A 15554-nucleotide genomic window follows, 5' to 3' on the forward strand; every position below is an offset into this window, starting at 1 on the left:
AAACCCCAACGCAAACTCCACGTAAGACAAAGAAAAGAAAACTTTTGTCTAGTGCCACCAAAAGGGCCAAATTGGAGTCAGACAGGCGTCGGAATAAGACGAGAGTCAACATCGGGAAGGCTTTCAACAAATGGAGAGATCTCCGGTCTGCTCTAGGGCTCAAACGGGATCCTCAGTTGGCTTTTCCAAAGTAATAACTTATATTGTTCATGAAAGTGTTTCCATAATAATACAATCATAAGTGGATACAGTAAACACATAAAACAGTTCAACATGGAGATCGATGGAAACAAAAACCGAAGTTTTCTACTACCCCCGTTTTCCCCTCACACATAAGTGTGTAATTTACTCAAATGCCTTTCCTTTCATATATTTAAAATGACTTGCAGATTTATAACTTTATTACCTCTGAAGACAAAATGACTGTAAACAAAAGATTTGTGCGGCTGATGCTCCTTTGGTTATGAACAGCTCGTGCTCGTGCAAGTGTGCGTATGCGTGTGGTCCATGAGCCTACACACCTCTGGTTGCAGTTTCGCTTGTCGCCAGAGGGGGCATAGTTTCGCAAAAACTCAGAGACTTGCGCAATGCACCTTTAACATTTTTACCAGAACAATCTAAAATAATTCCTTGGTACATTAACTTTTATTTTGCAGTCCTGTAATTTTGTCACAGCCCTCGAAAACATGTCATATAAACATTTTATTGTTTTTCAGTAATGATTAAGTTGAGAGACAATCTCAAACCTTTCAAGCTGTGAAGATAGATGCTGCTTAGCTGATGCCCATTTAAATTACCAGTCAGTTGAAAGATGAACAGCCTCAGAGAGACCAAATAACCAAGCTGTAAAAAAACAACTGTCAGCAGAACTATATATAAAAAGAGACATACCAGTATATAAATAAAGACTTATATATATGGGTAATTCTGTAACTACTATAATAAAGGACCCATGTTTAGTGATATTTATATTTTGTAGCATATACCTGCAGCATCTTTGTGTTATAAGAACTTGGAGGGTCCAACAGAGCTGTGTCAGAGCACAGGAAATACTGGATTGACTCTGCCAGGTGGAACAGCACAGGGATCTGATCTGCATGGATGGGTGCATGGTCCAATGACACGACCAGGACATCCAGTGAATCTGAAAAAAAGAAAAAGAAAAAAAAAAGAAAGAAAAATTCATGGCCATCACCTTTCATGTTTTTTTTTTCACTAACAAAATGAACCAAATTACCATGGTTATGTTATGTTTTTGGAAATGTATGTACCATAGTTATCATAGTAATCATGGTATGAGAATATTGCAATTATTCAGTCTTTAAAGTTAGGGTAGGTAATTTTCGAAGCGGCTAGCAATAGCCAGCTAGCTTTGAAAGCATGAGATCCCACCCTCCCTTCAGAGCAAAGCCACGCCTCCTCCAAAACACGTGAACGCGAGGAGCAAACAAAAATGTCACGAGCTCTGCGTTAAACAACCTCATGTCTCAAAACACATAACACTACAATAATGACAACTAAAAGAGCACTGACCTGTACCACCTGACTGCTTCATTTCAGCGTTGATAGTGTTGCCATTGAAAAGCATAAATTTGAGTCATGAACCGCTCAGAGTATAAACGTCATGGGTTTCTATCTCTTCCAAATGACAGTAGTTATGGTGTGAACGCAGCATAAGCTAGTTGTTTTGGTTCAGGAGGAACTGTAAAAGGCGGCTGCTGTTTCGGTTGCGGTGCTCGGTGACTGGTGTCTGTCTAACTCTGCTATAGCATAAAGCGCGCTGTCACTGTGATGTCTGCATGAGCACAGTGCGTAAAGGTATGGAATTGCATACGTTGACAGGCAGGTAAGACATCGTATCATTTATTGGACCAAACTTTTTATGGTCCAACACCTTCCACACACAATAACACATACATTAAGACCACTTAACTTAGTGATTGCTATCAGGATGTGAAGAGACTTTCAGCCAGCATAACAAAAACAAAAATTCTGAAACAAATCACCTACCCTGCCTCTAAAAGTGTAATTTGTCAAGGTGTCAAGTAGCATTAACATCTGACTCACTATAGAGGGTATGCGCATGACGTCACCGTCGGCCGGAGTGAATGCGGTCACGCCCACAAGTGGCAAAAAGACTGAGCGGCAGCATTTGTTTTCAGCGTGAACGCCGTGAAAATCACACAAAACACATCTAAAACGGGAAAGAGCTTTGCGATTGACTGTACAACTAGATTTGACCAGAAATCTGAGGTACTGTATATTTTTACAGACTGCAAAAAGCTACAGAACAGACTATATTCTGCATAATTGGATGTTTTTAAATAAACACTGACAAAAAACTATACAAGTTTTAGGGCTGGACGATATGATGATATACAGTATAACATTAATGTAAGTGATCACTCGGATTTAGACCTATCTATATTGTATTTATATAAAACGTTTACAGGCAAATTGTCTTCATTTATTTCCCCGGCGTCGAAATCAGGCACATATAAATGTCAGGAAACACGATTCCTGGCTGCATGTCAATATCCATGGATCACTGGATCTTTGATAAGTTGTAAGGAACACTATATCGAGTCCAACTTTTAGTTTAAACTGATAATAGTTTGTTTTACTCGCGTTAACGCAGTTTCCCCTATTAACTCCTCTTCTGCCACTCAGTCCCGTCTATGCTTAGTCCCGCTGAGGGGGGCGTGTTCCGGCGGGGAAGTGACGTTAATGCATTCCCTCTATAGGTCAGATGTTATATTCATAGGTACTATGTCATAGGTTCTCACTATGAATTCTGTAACATTGTAACATGATTTTTTTGTAAAAAAAAAAAACCCAAAAAACTGTTCGTCGTTGCATGTCATGAACACACCATTTCTAACTTTTCCATTGCACAAGCTCAGCAGAAGAAGCTGTGTCCAGGCCCCGGGGAGATCAACGTGTTTTCCTTCACCAAAAGATATGAATCCAGCACGACGCTGAGGACAAAAAGTCGAGTGTTTTCATCAATAGAGGTTTGTCACCACCGTGTGGCTGGAGAGAGTAATGCTCCAATTTCATCACAACCAAGTTAGCCAGGCGCCCTTTTCGAGGGTTCTGTGGCCAGTTGCACAAACTTAGCCACTATGTCAAGACTCTCTCTTAAGAACTAATTCGGCACATTAGCAATTGGTCAAGAGGTAATCAGTCTTCATTTTTTTAAATTCAAATTAGACATATCTACCTTTTTATGCAAGTTAACTGACTTTAAAAAGTTAGGAACAGACTTGAAGATAACAAGTAGATGACTTACTTTTAAGACTAGTCTAAGCAGTTTATGCATTGAATTGATTTAGACCAAATTAGGGCATTTAAACCGGGCAAACAATAAAGAAAACGTGTAATACCTTGCATCGAATAAGAAACACATCTGCGAGATTTTCATATTTTTCCTGCTCCTTGGAGCCTTGTGCCTGATTGTATTTTTCAAGGAATCCTTCTGTTGTTTCAAAGGGGTTTCTATAATAGGAAAATGTCATATTTAAAATGTCAGTTTAATAATAATAATAGTTTATTTTGGCGGCAGCACTGCAGCAAAACAATACATCATTTGCGATTAATTTGTTTCTATAGCCATACCTTCTGACACTGGAGGTTCTTGCAGAATCAGTTTCTTCGGCCCTTTTTCTGAAACGTTTTTTAAAATCCTTTTGTTGAGACTGAGAAACAATTCCTAAATAATGTTTGACAGGAATTTTGAGTATAGGCATACTGATGCGTTCAGGTTCAGCACAACGCAAAAAGTCCACACACACTGCATGTGGCAGCGACGTACCTCTTCATGGTTGAAGTGTTGCCTTGGCTACCTGGTCCACAACAACATTTTGCGTATTGTATTTTGAAGGAGCCATTGCGATGGAATAAAACCAAAAGCAAATCGTCATGCAAAATCTCGTGTCCTATCGCACCTTTGAAAGCCCATTTTTATCACCTAATAAAAATGCTTTGGTAAATCATATGACATAAAAGTCATAATTATTAGACAAAAAGTCAACATCATTACATACTAAGTCATATTTATGAAATATGACATTTTGACATATAGCCTAAGTAGGAATTATTTATTTCGGAATTATTAATTAAATTCATCGGAATTAATAATTAATTATAAATGTAAAACGTTGTGACACGAAAAGTCGATTTATTTTTCATAATTGACTTTTTTTGCCGTAATTTTTCTTTTTTTTTCAAGAATTACTTCATAGTATGTCATAATATCGACCTTTTATGTATGCCATAATTATGATGTATCGAAGCATCATATACAAACGTCGTTCTATATGATTACATAGCGCCGCTGGTGTAGTGGTATCATGCAAGATTCCCATTCTTGCGACCCGGGTTCGATTCCCGGGCGGCGCATCATCTTTTTTCTCGGTAAATGTAAATATTTCACTGACTTTTTCTTGTCTATTACTATCATACCATTATAAACACTGCGCATACTGTAAATACATTTGTATTTAATGTACAGTGCGGTGGTCAGACGCATTTTCAAAGCTTGCTTTTTGTGCGCTTTGTAGTTCCTACGCGCATGCGCTTATGCATTTCCGGTCCGGTTCCTCCGCCATCTTATGTCGCCTTTCCATTGTTCATAACTGGAGTCAGCCGAGGCGGCATTTCACATTTACTCTCATTATAACAGGTTTGGCGGAGAACAGAGAGGGTAACAACACTGGAAAGAGCGAGACACAGGCGGAACTCGAGATCATCTCAAATATACACAAGAGGATTTTCTCAGGGCTCAGGAGGTCTCTCAGGGTTCGTTGTCTTAATTCGATCGGGAAAATATGATGGACGACGAGCAGCCCAAGACCCTGTACGTATATCGGCATTGTACGCCAACACGTTAGACAGAAAACTTCATATCAGATCAAGTCATTCATACCATAGCCGTTTAAAAAACACTTTCCGTTTTGTCATTTCGCTCAAGTCATTTCTAGCTCATTACAGTCTTGTGTGTGATGCTAAGGGAAATACAACTACAAAGCAGACGTGTAACATTTGTGTCCCAAACAAAAGCTCTGATTACTGGAAAAAGAGATTCACTCTAGCGTATATTTAGCGCTCAAGACTGTTAAGCATAGGGCAGTCGTGCGATTTCAAAGAATTTCGTACACCATGTGCTAGTTATTGAGTTAATTTAGATAATTGCAGCAGGCCTGTTGAGGCCACAGCAGGGCCGCTCTCACACACTGCTGTCTGTGTTTGAGTGTGTGAAGTTGCCTTGTACTTACTGAAAGCTCATTGTCGTTAGGGAATTGCTAGACAAAGAACCCGTCTAGTGTATTTACTGACGTAGTTGTAAAGCTTTACTTCTGTAAATGCTGCATGCTTATTCAATTGACACGTCCGCCATTGTGTACATACGGGATAAAAATGTACAAATTGTGCATATTTTGGTCATATCTGGCCTTTCATCCCTCGTATCCGACAGCGCAAGAGCTTTTGTTGCTGGTCGCGCGCTGCCTGTGCGCTCGTGCGTGCTTCTGTTTTGTCATCTCTTTGTTTCAAACCTGTATACATGATAAGCAACTCATTGCTGGATGAGGTTTTTTAAGGTTAAGTAACGGCCCGTGGGTCCTCATGCCTACCTAATTCCTTTGTAATGTAGATTAGTTGGATCATTGCAACTCAAGTGCTTGAAGATGGCAAAGATTGCACTCATGGACCCCCCTGTAATAACTGTCAAATTCTAAATTTAATTTGTATCTTCTATTCAACCCGTCACTCATTGTCATGTCCATATCCCTCTTTTTTGCAGGTATGTTGGAAACCTGTCACGGGATGTGACCGAGGCCCTTATTATGCAGCTCTTTGGTCAAATTGGCCCCTGTAAGAGCTGTAAAATGATTGTGGATGTGAGTATATAATTTGCTTATACAGCAAATTGTGTGCTAATGCCATCTTTCAGCATTTAGATAAATGCATCTTTTTTAATATATATATTTAGCATTGATATTTTTTATTTCTTGCACCAGTAACTTGTTTTTCTTGTTTTTCATAAGCATCTCGATACTAGTAGAGGTGTGAATCCTCACTTGCCTCATGATTCGGTTATGATTCCAAGGGTAATGATTTAATTATAAAACTATTCTCTATGCATCGCTATGCATCTTTTCCTTCAATTTATTAATAATAATTACTATATTAATAACTACTATATAGGTTTTTTTTGTTATTTCATCTTTGTTATTAAAAATTAGAACAAAGATAGATACAATATAAGAAAAAAAATGGAATGAACACTGAACAGCACTTTCAATTTTTCATTTTATATCTATTTAACACGTTAAGTAGTAAGTAATAAATATAGAAATTGAATTATCAGATTTTTAAATCACTAGTTTTTAGTGTTAATTACAAATAAATTGATTATTATTAAAGCTACAAAAGTTATTCAGTCAAGATCAGAGAGTGATTCCATCTTTTATTTTGTTGAATGATTAACATTAATGACAGACAGCAGCAGGTTTATTAAATTAAGACCTGATGCATGGATCTTAGACTGCTTGCATTCACTTAAGACATAACAGACTGTTTATGTGAATACTCGCCAAGACAGATATTTTGAAATAATTATTTGTAGCTCACCATTCAAGTGCAATACTCCTCTAAAGATACGTTCACATCAGCATCTCAAAATGCTTTATAAAAAACATTATATTACACAACTCCTATATATATATATATATATAATTTATATAGCCTATATAGTGCTGTTAGTCAATAAAAAATATATATATTTATACATACACACACCCATTACAAGGTTTCTTGCAGCAGTTACTTAACCAGTAGAAAAGACAAGGGGCTTTTATCTGATAATTTTTTTTTTTTTTTAAGACAAAATGTGCCATTAAAATTGTGAAGGCTTTCATTAAATAAGTTAATGTAGTCTAATCGCACTAATTTCCCTTCAGACGGCAGGTAACGATCCATACTGCTTTGTGGAGTTCTTCGAGCATAGGCACGCAGCGGCCTCACTCGCAGCCATGAATGGGCGTAAAATAATGGGTAAGGTAAGCTATCGTATCTACAGGGTGAGTTGGGCTGGGACGGGAGGGTGGAACAGTTCAGATCTTCTGCAAACTTTAAGTAGAATGCCTGTATGCTGGATGTGCAATGTGCACTGAGAGGGAGATTTTGACATTTTTCATGTTGACCAGAGGTTTTTCATGTTTCAGGCCATATAAATCTCATTATCGTTTACTCAGATTTGCCAAAATAATGATTAGTGAAAATGCTACATGATTCATGAAAAGATTAAATTCTGTGGCCTGACCTTGTTGACCCATGCTTTTGTATGTTCATTGTTAGATGAATCGCTTCCTTGAAATGTGAATTTTATGCTTAAGCACAGGCAGGAAATCCAGTCAAATTGACTTACTGCACCAACCATTACCACTTTTTTTTTTATTGTACGCAAGACACATTCTGATAGTCATGTCACCTGTAAAGCTTTTTAATTTTATGCTTCAAGATGTTTTGTCATATACACTACCATTCAAAAGTTTGGGGTTGCTAAGAATTTGACGTTTTTGACTGAAAACATCTTATGCTTACCAATTCTGCTTTTGCTAAAAAAAATCCTAAAAACTAATTTTTAATGTTTGCTGTATTTTTTCTGTTTGCCTAGTTTTTATTTTATATATGTATTTTGTATTTTTGTAATTCAGTTTTTGCCACGAAGAAAGCCACAGAAGTTGACATGACATTAAATAAAACTATACTGATCAAATTTAAAAATGTAATTTATTGCTGTTATGGCAAAGCTTAATTTTGAGCATTGTTACTCTTTTCAGTGTCACATGATCCTTCAGAAATCATTCCAATATGCCGATTTTATATTTTTATGGTATTTTTCAGTATTCTTTGAATAGACATTTCCAAAGAAAAATATTTATTGGTGTCACTTTTGATCCATTTAATGCGTCCTTGCTGAATAAAGTATTAATTTCTTCCAAAAAAAGTTATTGACCCCAAACTTTCGACCAGTAGTGTATATTCAATATTATTCTTTCAAATATCTAGAATTTGAATCCACAAGTCTATTTCCAATAGATCATACATTAGAGGCAGATTAAGCGTCTTATGCCTATTCAGTACAAAATATTTTATCCTCAACAGGTAATGAAGGACCATTTGAGGAGTAATACAAGTTGGTAATTTCACTTGTTTTGTAAGTCCCTTGTTATTTGGACCTTTTTACTACCAAGATTGTTTTGCCTGTTCAAATAAGTTCTCACTAGGACAGCTAAGTGTGAATTGAGTATCGTCAGGTCTCCCTCCTCTCTGCTGTACATTCAAACATCCATTTTGTTAAGGAGAGTGTTTATTGTCAGATAAGTAGAGAGCAGCGACTTGAACATGTCTTTATCATTTCTAACATTTCTTTCAATCTTTTCCTCCCTATACCCTTCTCCTAGGAGGTAAAGGTGAACTGGGCTACATCACCAAGCAGCCAGAAAAAAGACACAAGCAGTGAGTTGCTTTTCATGTTCCTCAATGCCTAATGAAGACATGATATCATCTGATTAATAGACTGTCACTAATTTATACCCACTGAATGTCTGAATTATTAGGAGTTAATTCTTCAATCCAAGTAACTCTTGTCTGGTGCTTTTTAGATCACTTCCACGTCTTTGTTGGAGACCTCAGTCCAGAAATCACCACTGATGATATCAGAGCTGCCTTTGCACCCTTTGGGAGGATATCGTAAGTGACATGATGCATTTTAAATAAAGAAAATCCCTTTTTTTTTAGTTGAATTTAACTATTTTGAGTCTGTTTAAACGACCTTACACAATACTTGCTTTAGTGTACAATTATGTAAATGCCTTTGACTGTTTTGCCTTTTTATCTAGAAATGTGTGTGTGTGTATATATATATATATATATAAATGCAAAGAAGGTCAACTTCTACATTGTTGCCCATTACCCCACTTTCGGTTTGGTTTTATAACTGTTTTTTTTTTTATTAAATATGCAGATATCCGATTATTTGCTTCGTTAAATAGTGTAGGATTTAAACTCATGGAAATGGTTTTGTTTTCTCTTTTTGTCTTAATACTTAAAATAGTTTTATTTAGTAACAAGCGTTTTTTCGATAGCCAGCAGTGCTTTGTTTTACACATCATAACTTTTAATGACTTTACCCTCGGTGATGTTTAAAAATCATTCAATCTCAAGTATGTCATTGTAATTTTTGGGGGAAATTAAACGGTCTCTTTCTCAACACTTTACAACTTTTGCTCTTTTTTTTTTTTTTTCAGAGATGCACGTGTAGTGAAAGACATGGCGACGGGGAAGTCAAAAGGCTATGGTTTTGTTTCATTCTTCAACAAATGGGTGAGTCACAATCCCAACATCAGGAAATGCAGGTTTTTGACTAAGCAGAACCAGGGTGTGTAACATCTGCAATCCCGGAAGCTTTTGCAATGCTGATGTTTTTGCACTGGTTGTTTACAGGACGCAGAGAATGCCATTCAGCAGATGGGAGGTCAGTGGTTGGGTGGCAGGCAGATCAGGACTAACTGGGCTACAAGAAAACCCCCAGCGCCTAAAGCCACCTATGAAAGTGAGTATTCATATGCATTTGCCAGACATCTCCACTATTATTCATCAGGAGAAAACTAGCTGCCATCATGAAACCCCTACCTGACTCATGCTAAAATGTTCGTTCTGCCAAAAAGGAAAATTCTGTCATTTACTATAACCTTTCTTGTTCCAAACCTGTATGAACGTCGAGAGTGCTTTTTTTTTGTTTTTTTCTCATTATGGTGGATTGGGGCGTTGAGCTCCAAGAATGAGACGAGGTGCATTAAAGTGGTCCGCAGGACTTTATTGCGTTATATTAATGTTTTTACACAAAGTTTTTGTTTAATCCAACTCATCCACAGTCAAAGCTCATTCAGTTGTATTATGGCATGTCAAAACATGTCACTCTGTGTTTACCGTTAATGATGGGACTTGCAAGAACGTGTTTGTCATTACGTCGATCCTGGTGCATTGGCTCGATACAAGGGTATAATAGATGGACCTTATCTTTGTTTTTAAGGGTGTATGAACTTGAAAAGTGCAGAGACCTGTAAAGGTTAATCCTCATTTCTTTAATCAAATTCACAGCAAACACCAAGCACTTGTCGTTCGATGAGGTAGTGAACCAGTCCAGTCCCAGCAACTGCACAGTTTATTGTGGTGGAGTCACTACAGGCCTTACAGGTGAGGGTTTGTTGGACTTGTCTGTGTAACCCTTTTGAATGCAAGCTAATTCTAATGGAAAGTCATTTTTGCAATGTGCTCCTCTTCTCTTTTTGCTGTAGAACAACTCATGAGACAGACCTTTTCCCCCTTTGGCCAAATAATGGAAATTAGAGTGTTCCCAGACAAAGGCTACTCGTTCGTGAGGTATGTTTGTTATTCAAGTGAAACGTGGTGGTTACACGTCCTAACGGCAGAGGATGATCTAACAATCTTCATCTCTGTAGGTTCAACTCTCATGAAAGTGCAGCTCATGCGATAGTGTCTGTTAATGGCACATCCCTAGAAGGTCATCTAGTGAAATGTTACTGGGGTAAAGAGACTACGGACATGGTGACCCCCATGCAGCAGGTTCAGGTACCCCAGGTGAGCAGTAGTATGTTCTCATCCACTGATTTATTCAAGAAAATGTAGAAATGTTATGGCAAAAAATTAAAAGTGGTAGTGGAATTCATGCTTGTGAAGTATCGTTGCCAACATAATGAGAATGAACATAAGTAAATGATAGGCATGTGATTTATGTTCTTTATTTTTCTGATCTTAAAGCAGAACAAAGTTGGTTTCGCCGCACAGCCATACGGCCAGTGGGGACAGTGGTACGGCAACGCACAACAAATTAGTCAGTATGTCCCTAACGGCTGGCAGGTACCTACTTACGGCGTGTACGGACAGGCTTGGAACCAACAGGGCTTCAAGTAAGTCTACAGATCTTCATACCTCCATTTGCAATGAAGAAGATTGCATTTTAGCAATTTCTTGATTCTGTAATCCTATTATAGTATTTTTCACAAACAAATTGTAAAGCGTGAAAAAAAGAGATTGACTTGCTTTTTAAGTATAAGATATAAACTAAGTACATTATAAGCAGTGTGCTTGGTTACATGGTAATTGTCTTTGCTCTGGACATCATATTTTCACAAATATAGACCAGGTAATGCTAATTTTACATACAGTACACAGTGAATATGACCGTGACCATCTGGAAATAGCGCAGCATAGTTTGAAATCAAGGATTTTAATTTTGTCGTGTCCATTGATGACTGGACAAATAGAATGAGAAAGTATTATTGCTGTTGCCTTTCAAGTACTAATAATACCATTTCATATACCTTTTGTTTACTTGCTTCTAACATTTGTCAAATGATTTTAACTGTTAAACAAGATGATAAAATAATTAAATCAAGGAACAGGAGCTTTTGCTTAAGTGCTGGCGCTGTCAAAGTAAGTCTGTCAATATAGAACTCCCGCTTCTGACACTTGGCGGCCCAATACTGATTAAAAAAAAAAGACGTATTGGTCGACCACTAAATGTGTATATATATTTTTTTCATAGTTCAGCTCAAATATTATGTTTTAATTACTAGAAATTGCTCTGTGTGCTGTATCTACAATTGCTGTTTACTGCATGGTGTTTAGGGCAGGGCCTGAATTTCGTTTTGGAAAATGGGGGGGAAATCCCCCCCTTAGATGATTCTCATGGGGGGGATTTTTTTTGTTTGAGGGGGAGAGAGGGGGGGGGGGGCATTTTTTCCAAACAAAATTATTACATTTATCTTGCCTAAATGTTTGCGCTCATTGCAATTTTACAATGGGGTAATATTGTTGTTAAGAATTTACACATCACAAGGAAGCTTGATTTAAATTGTTTAATTAAATTGAAAAAAGTAGCACAAATAAATACAATAGAATAAAGATACAAATAAAGACAATTAAAGAGAAACGTTTTTGAATAGGTCTAACACTAGTATTCATATACAGAAACTGAATAAAGTAATCAAATGGAAAATAACACTGGGTAGTATTTTAGTCCTGAATAAATTAAATACATAGGCTATTTATCCTGATTCCTTTAACTTTAAAGCTATCTTTTGTTGTTTTGACAACAAAATTAATGACACACATATGGCTGCCGTCACTTTAAGAGCTAGTGCACGGATCCTGTGTTCATTATACTGGCATGCGTTTTATGCTTAGGCCTATGTTTTATGCACTACTGGCCCGATTGTGCAAGTGAATATTCCGTCATGTCCCGACCTTACAGTCTATGGTCCCGACTCCAAAACGCGAGTGTGTGTGTATTATCGCCGCAGCGCTTGATGCCTGCCTTGCACAACACAGAGAGAAGCATAGGGGAGAGAAGAGATAGAAGACGCGCGGCACCGCTGAACACTCACGCTGTTTGTGAAATTGCGTCTGGAAGATGGTTGTTAAAAGAATGATTTGATTTTATTATCTGTGTGGACTACGATTGCGGGAATTTCCCGCATTATAAATGGGAGACCTGCGGGAATGATTAGAATTATGCGCAATACCCGCAATCCCGCGCCGAAATTCGAGCCCTGGTTTAGGGGCATGTGAATCTGAAATCAGTGTGCAAAAAGTTGTCAATATTAAATTAAGGGGTTTACTCCACCAAATAAATTAGTGTAAAATGTGTGAAGAGACTGAAGTTTCCACTCAAGTTGCTACCACTCAACCCCCCCCCCCCCCCCCCAACTCCTTACAGTATGTAGATTTAAGGTTTATAACAGCTGCTTTTGATTGCTTAAAAGGTTAGTTCGCCCCAAAATCATCATCTTTCAACCAATCGCAATAGGAGTTAAATAAAAAAATATCCTCTTCCAAGCTTTATAATGGGAGTGAATGGTACCTCCGATTTTGAGGCCGCTGTTACCGGAAGCAAGTGATTTATAGTTTATAAAGTTATAAATATGGATATTTTTCTTACAAAAATACATCACTTCGCTTCAGAAGGCCTTTATTAAAATGTAAATTTAGGGCACCATTTTTTTTTTTTTTTTTGAGCTGTTCACAATCATGTTCGTTACAGAAGTCTTAAGATTACGATTCACTCCAATTATAGTCAAAAAGGTTGAACCAATTGTAGTCTAAAGCAGGGCTTTTTAACTCCCAAATATGATCAATATGAGGGGCCAACAGCCTAAAATGAAAGTGTTTTCTGGTATAAAAACCCAATATATACAATATATATAATTGCTTTCTTCTCTTCCACCAACTATCAGCTACTTTGTCTTGTAGTCACTTACAGGCTGGCGCTGGGTGGACTGGTGTGAGTGCCGTGAGTAACGGAGGCGTGGTGGAGCCTGCGCAGGGAGTCAATGGAACCGTGCTAGCCAACCAGTCCAGCATGGGCACTGCAGGATACCACACACACTGATGGGGCGATGAACATCTCTAGCACTCTACTGCGGCCGCAGCAGGGATCTATAAACCACCCCCACCCCATTCTCAAACACCTGACAAGATGGCTGGCCTGGGGAGGGGGTGTGCCATTCCCCCCCCCCCCAGATCCTCCCCACCCTCCACTTGTAATTTTCCTTGAGTTTGAGACTTTGAGGCAGATCTTGCTCATCATTGCGGGGTCTCGAGTTGCCCTACACTGGGATTAAACCACACACCCTGATACACAAGCATATTCAGACACATTAACACACACCCACATAAATCCACAAGTCTTCGGCCTGGTGTCCGACTGACTTATTCGGAGAGGACTATGCCATTTTTAACTCAAAAGTACTATAAATGAATAAAATCAACAATAACTTCAATTTTTCCATTTTGCTTTTTTTTGGGGGGTTTGTTTAGAGCGATTTCAGCTGCTGATTTTGTAATATATGAAGCTTTGCCTTTTTTTTCTTTCTTTTTTTTTGGACTTGCCATTTTAAAAGCAAAATTGTTTTGAGAGGAGCGACGACACCAACGAATCGTGTGAAATGTCAACCTTTTTTTGTTTTTGTTTATAAAATGAATAAAATGGATGTCAACTGTTGTATTTTTTTAATTAGACATTCAATTTCTCAAACTAAACCAATTGCAGGGATGACTGCCACATTTTTTTCCTTGAAGGCAGATGAATATTGCACAATATTAATACGTTTTCACAAGAATTTGATGTTACGCAAATTTTAGGTATTTTAAATTGTTTTGCATTCCACTTTTTTTGAGGGCTTACAAGTACAGTATATCATTCTGTATGTAAATAACCAAACTGTGTTTAACTGTTGGGACGCTATATAAAGATAATTCAGATGTTGATTATGGATGCTTGCTTGCTTGCTTTTTTTCTGTAGGTAGGAGGGAGGGAGGATAGGTGGGTGGGGAATGGGCTTGGGCTTCATTGCAACTATTCGGCATTAGCGGCACTGTTAAATGCTGGTCCATATGGTTTAAGGATTCTTCCAGAGAACTTTTGGTGAAGACGTTGCTGACTCGCGCTGCAACGGACGTTTTGTTAGAATTGCGATTAATTCTGTATATAAAATCGAAACATTGAATTTTTTTTTTTAAATGAAATATTTAGTATCAAGACGAGAAACCTGAATGGATCAGAATTTTGCACTGTTGCCCATTGGAGTTTTAATACACGAGACCAATTGTGTTGCCTTATTTGAGTTGATTTCATTTGAAGAAACGGATGATCATTAAACATAGGCAGTGCCTACGAATAAATCGAGACCTTGTGTTTTGAGAATTTTTTTAAAAATAATGTTCATCTTACAATTATGTATTCTTGCTTTGTCCCATTAAAATGCAGATGCAAACAAACATTTCTGCCTGCCCTGTTGTCTTTGAGCTGGATTGTCTTTCAATACCATGTGCAGACTTATACCCCTATATAAGTCAACAATACTATACAATACAATTACTAGTTATGGCAAATTTATTGGTTGTGGTGGAAATTAGTTTTAATTTACTTAAATAATGATATAAATCATTACCACACAAGAAATAAAATGTGTCACTATTTTTTGTGTTTAGGTTATAGTTTTAAAAATGTAGTAATGTAAAATATGTTGCTAACACTTACAATAAGGTTCATTAGTTAACTACATTAGTTAGCATGAACCAATAATGAACTGCACTTATACAGCATTTTTTAAAAATCTTTGTTAATGTTATTTTCAACATTAACTAATACTTTATTAAAATCTTGTTAAACAATGAACACCTGTATCTTGTATTAAGTAACGTTAACAAAGATTAATAAATACAGCAACAAATGTATTGCTCATTGTTAGGTCATGTTAGTTAATACATTAACTAATGAATCTTATTGTAAAGTGTTTAATATTTTATATATAATATTTTAAAAAGTAAGAAAAACAATATCATATGAGCGCTAGTATAATTCTTTTACAAAACTACTATTATCTTAAAATGCAGAAAAAAATAAACAACGAGTCAGCGAAACGAAGAAATAATTGTATTTCCAAAATGTTAATGAGTTAAGA

General features: G+C 37.1%; 2 protein-coding genes and 1 non-coding gene across 6 annotated transcripts in view; 2 read left to right on the forward strand and 1 right to left on the reverse strand.

The window, feature by feature from the left end:
• Positions 1-3767, reverse strand: part of tmem232 (transmembrane protein 232) — a 28192-nt gene extending 24425 nt beyond the window's left edge. Inside the window, exons 1-5 of the mRNA XM_056252967.1 lie at positions 3619-3767; positions 3387-3498; positions 2873-2978; positions 987-1144; positions 747-843 (exon numbers count right to left, since the gene is read on the reverse strand). Of these exons, the coding sequence (XP_056108942.1) occupies positions 747-843; positions 987-1144; positions 2873-2978; positions 3387-3498; positions 3619-3749 (604 nt within the window). The 5' untranslated portion in view covers positions 3750-3767. The remainder of the gene's footprint in view (positions 1-746; positions 844-986; positions 1145-2872; positions 2979-3386; positions 3499-3618) is intronic.
• A 563-nt stretch (positions 3768-4330) lies between these two features.
• Positions 4331-4401, forward strand: trnag-ccc (transfer RNA glycine (anticodon CCC)). Its single transcript has one exon. It is a non-coding gene; the product is annotated as a tRNA-Gly (tRNA).
• A 383-nt stretch (positions 4402-4784) lies between these two features.
• tia1 (TIA1 cytotoxic granule-associated RNA binding protein) lies at positions 4785-14870 on the forward strand. Of its 4 annotated transcripts, none has more exons than XM_056252963.1 (13): positions 4785-4858; positions 5804-5900; positions 6048-6110; positions 6963-7061; positions 8469-8523; positions 8670-8757; positions 9315-9390; positions 9511-9619; positions 10168-10263; positions 10365-10449; positions 10530-10668; positions 10849-10997; positions 13342-14870. In XM_056252963.1, exons 1-13 carry the CDS (start codon positions 4830-4832, stop codon positions 13478-13480), a joined length of 1224 nt encoding a protein of 407 aa, XP_056108938.1. In that variant the 5' UTR covers positions 4785-4829; the 3' UTR covers positions 13481-14870. The 4 variants fall into 4 exon arrangements, with proteins under 4 accessions (XP_056108938.1, XP_056108939.1, XP_056108940.1 ...); XM_056252964.1 differs by having other exon boundaries at positions 10852-10997; XM_056252965.1 differs by lacking the exon at positions 6048-6110.
• The last annotated feature ends 684 nt before the right edge of the window (positions 14871-15554 follow it).

Source organism: Rhinichthys klamathensis, unplaced genomic scaffold, assembly GCF_029890125.1.
Source record: "Rhinichthys klamathensis goyatoka isolate OS25496 unplaced genomic scaffold, OSU_Roscu_1.1 h1tg000099l_1, whole genome shotgun sequence".
Lineage (NCBI taxonomy): Eukaryota > Metazoa > Chordata > Actinopteri > Cypriniformes > Leuciscidae > Rhinichthys > Rhinichthys klamathensis.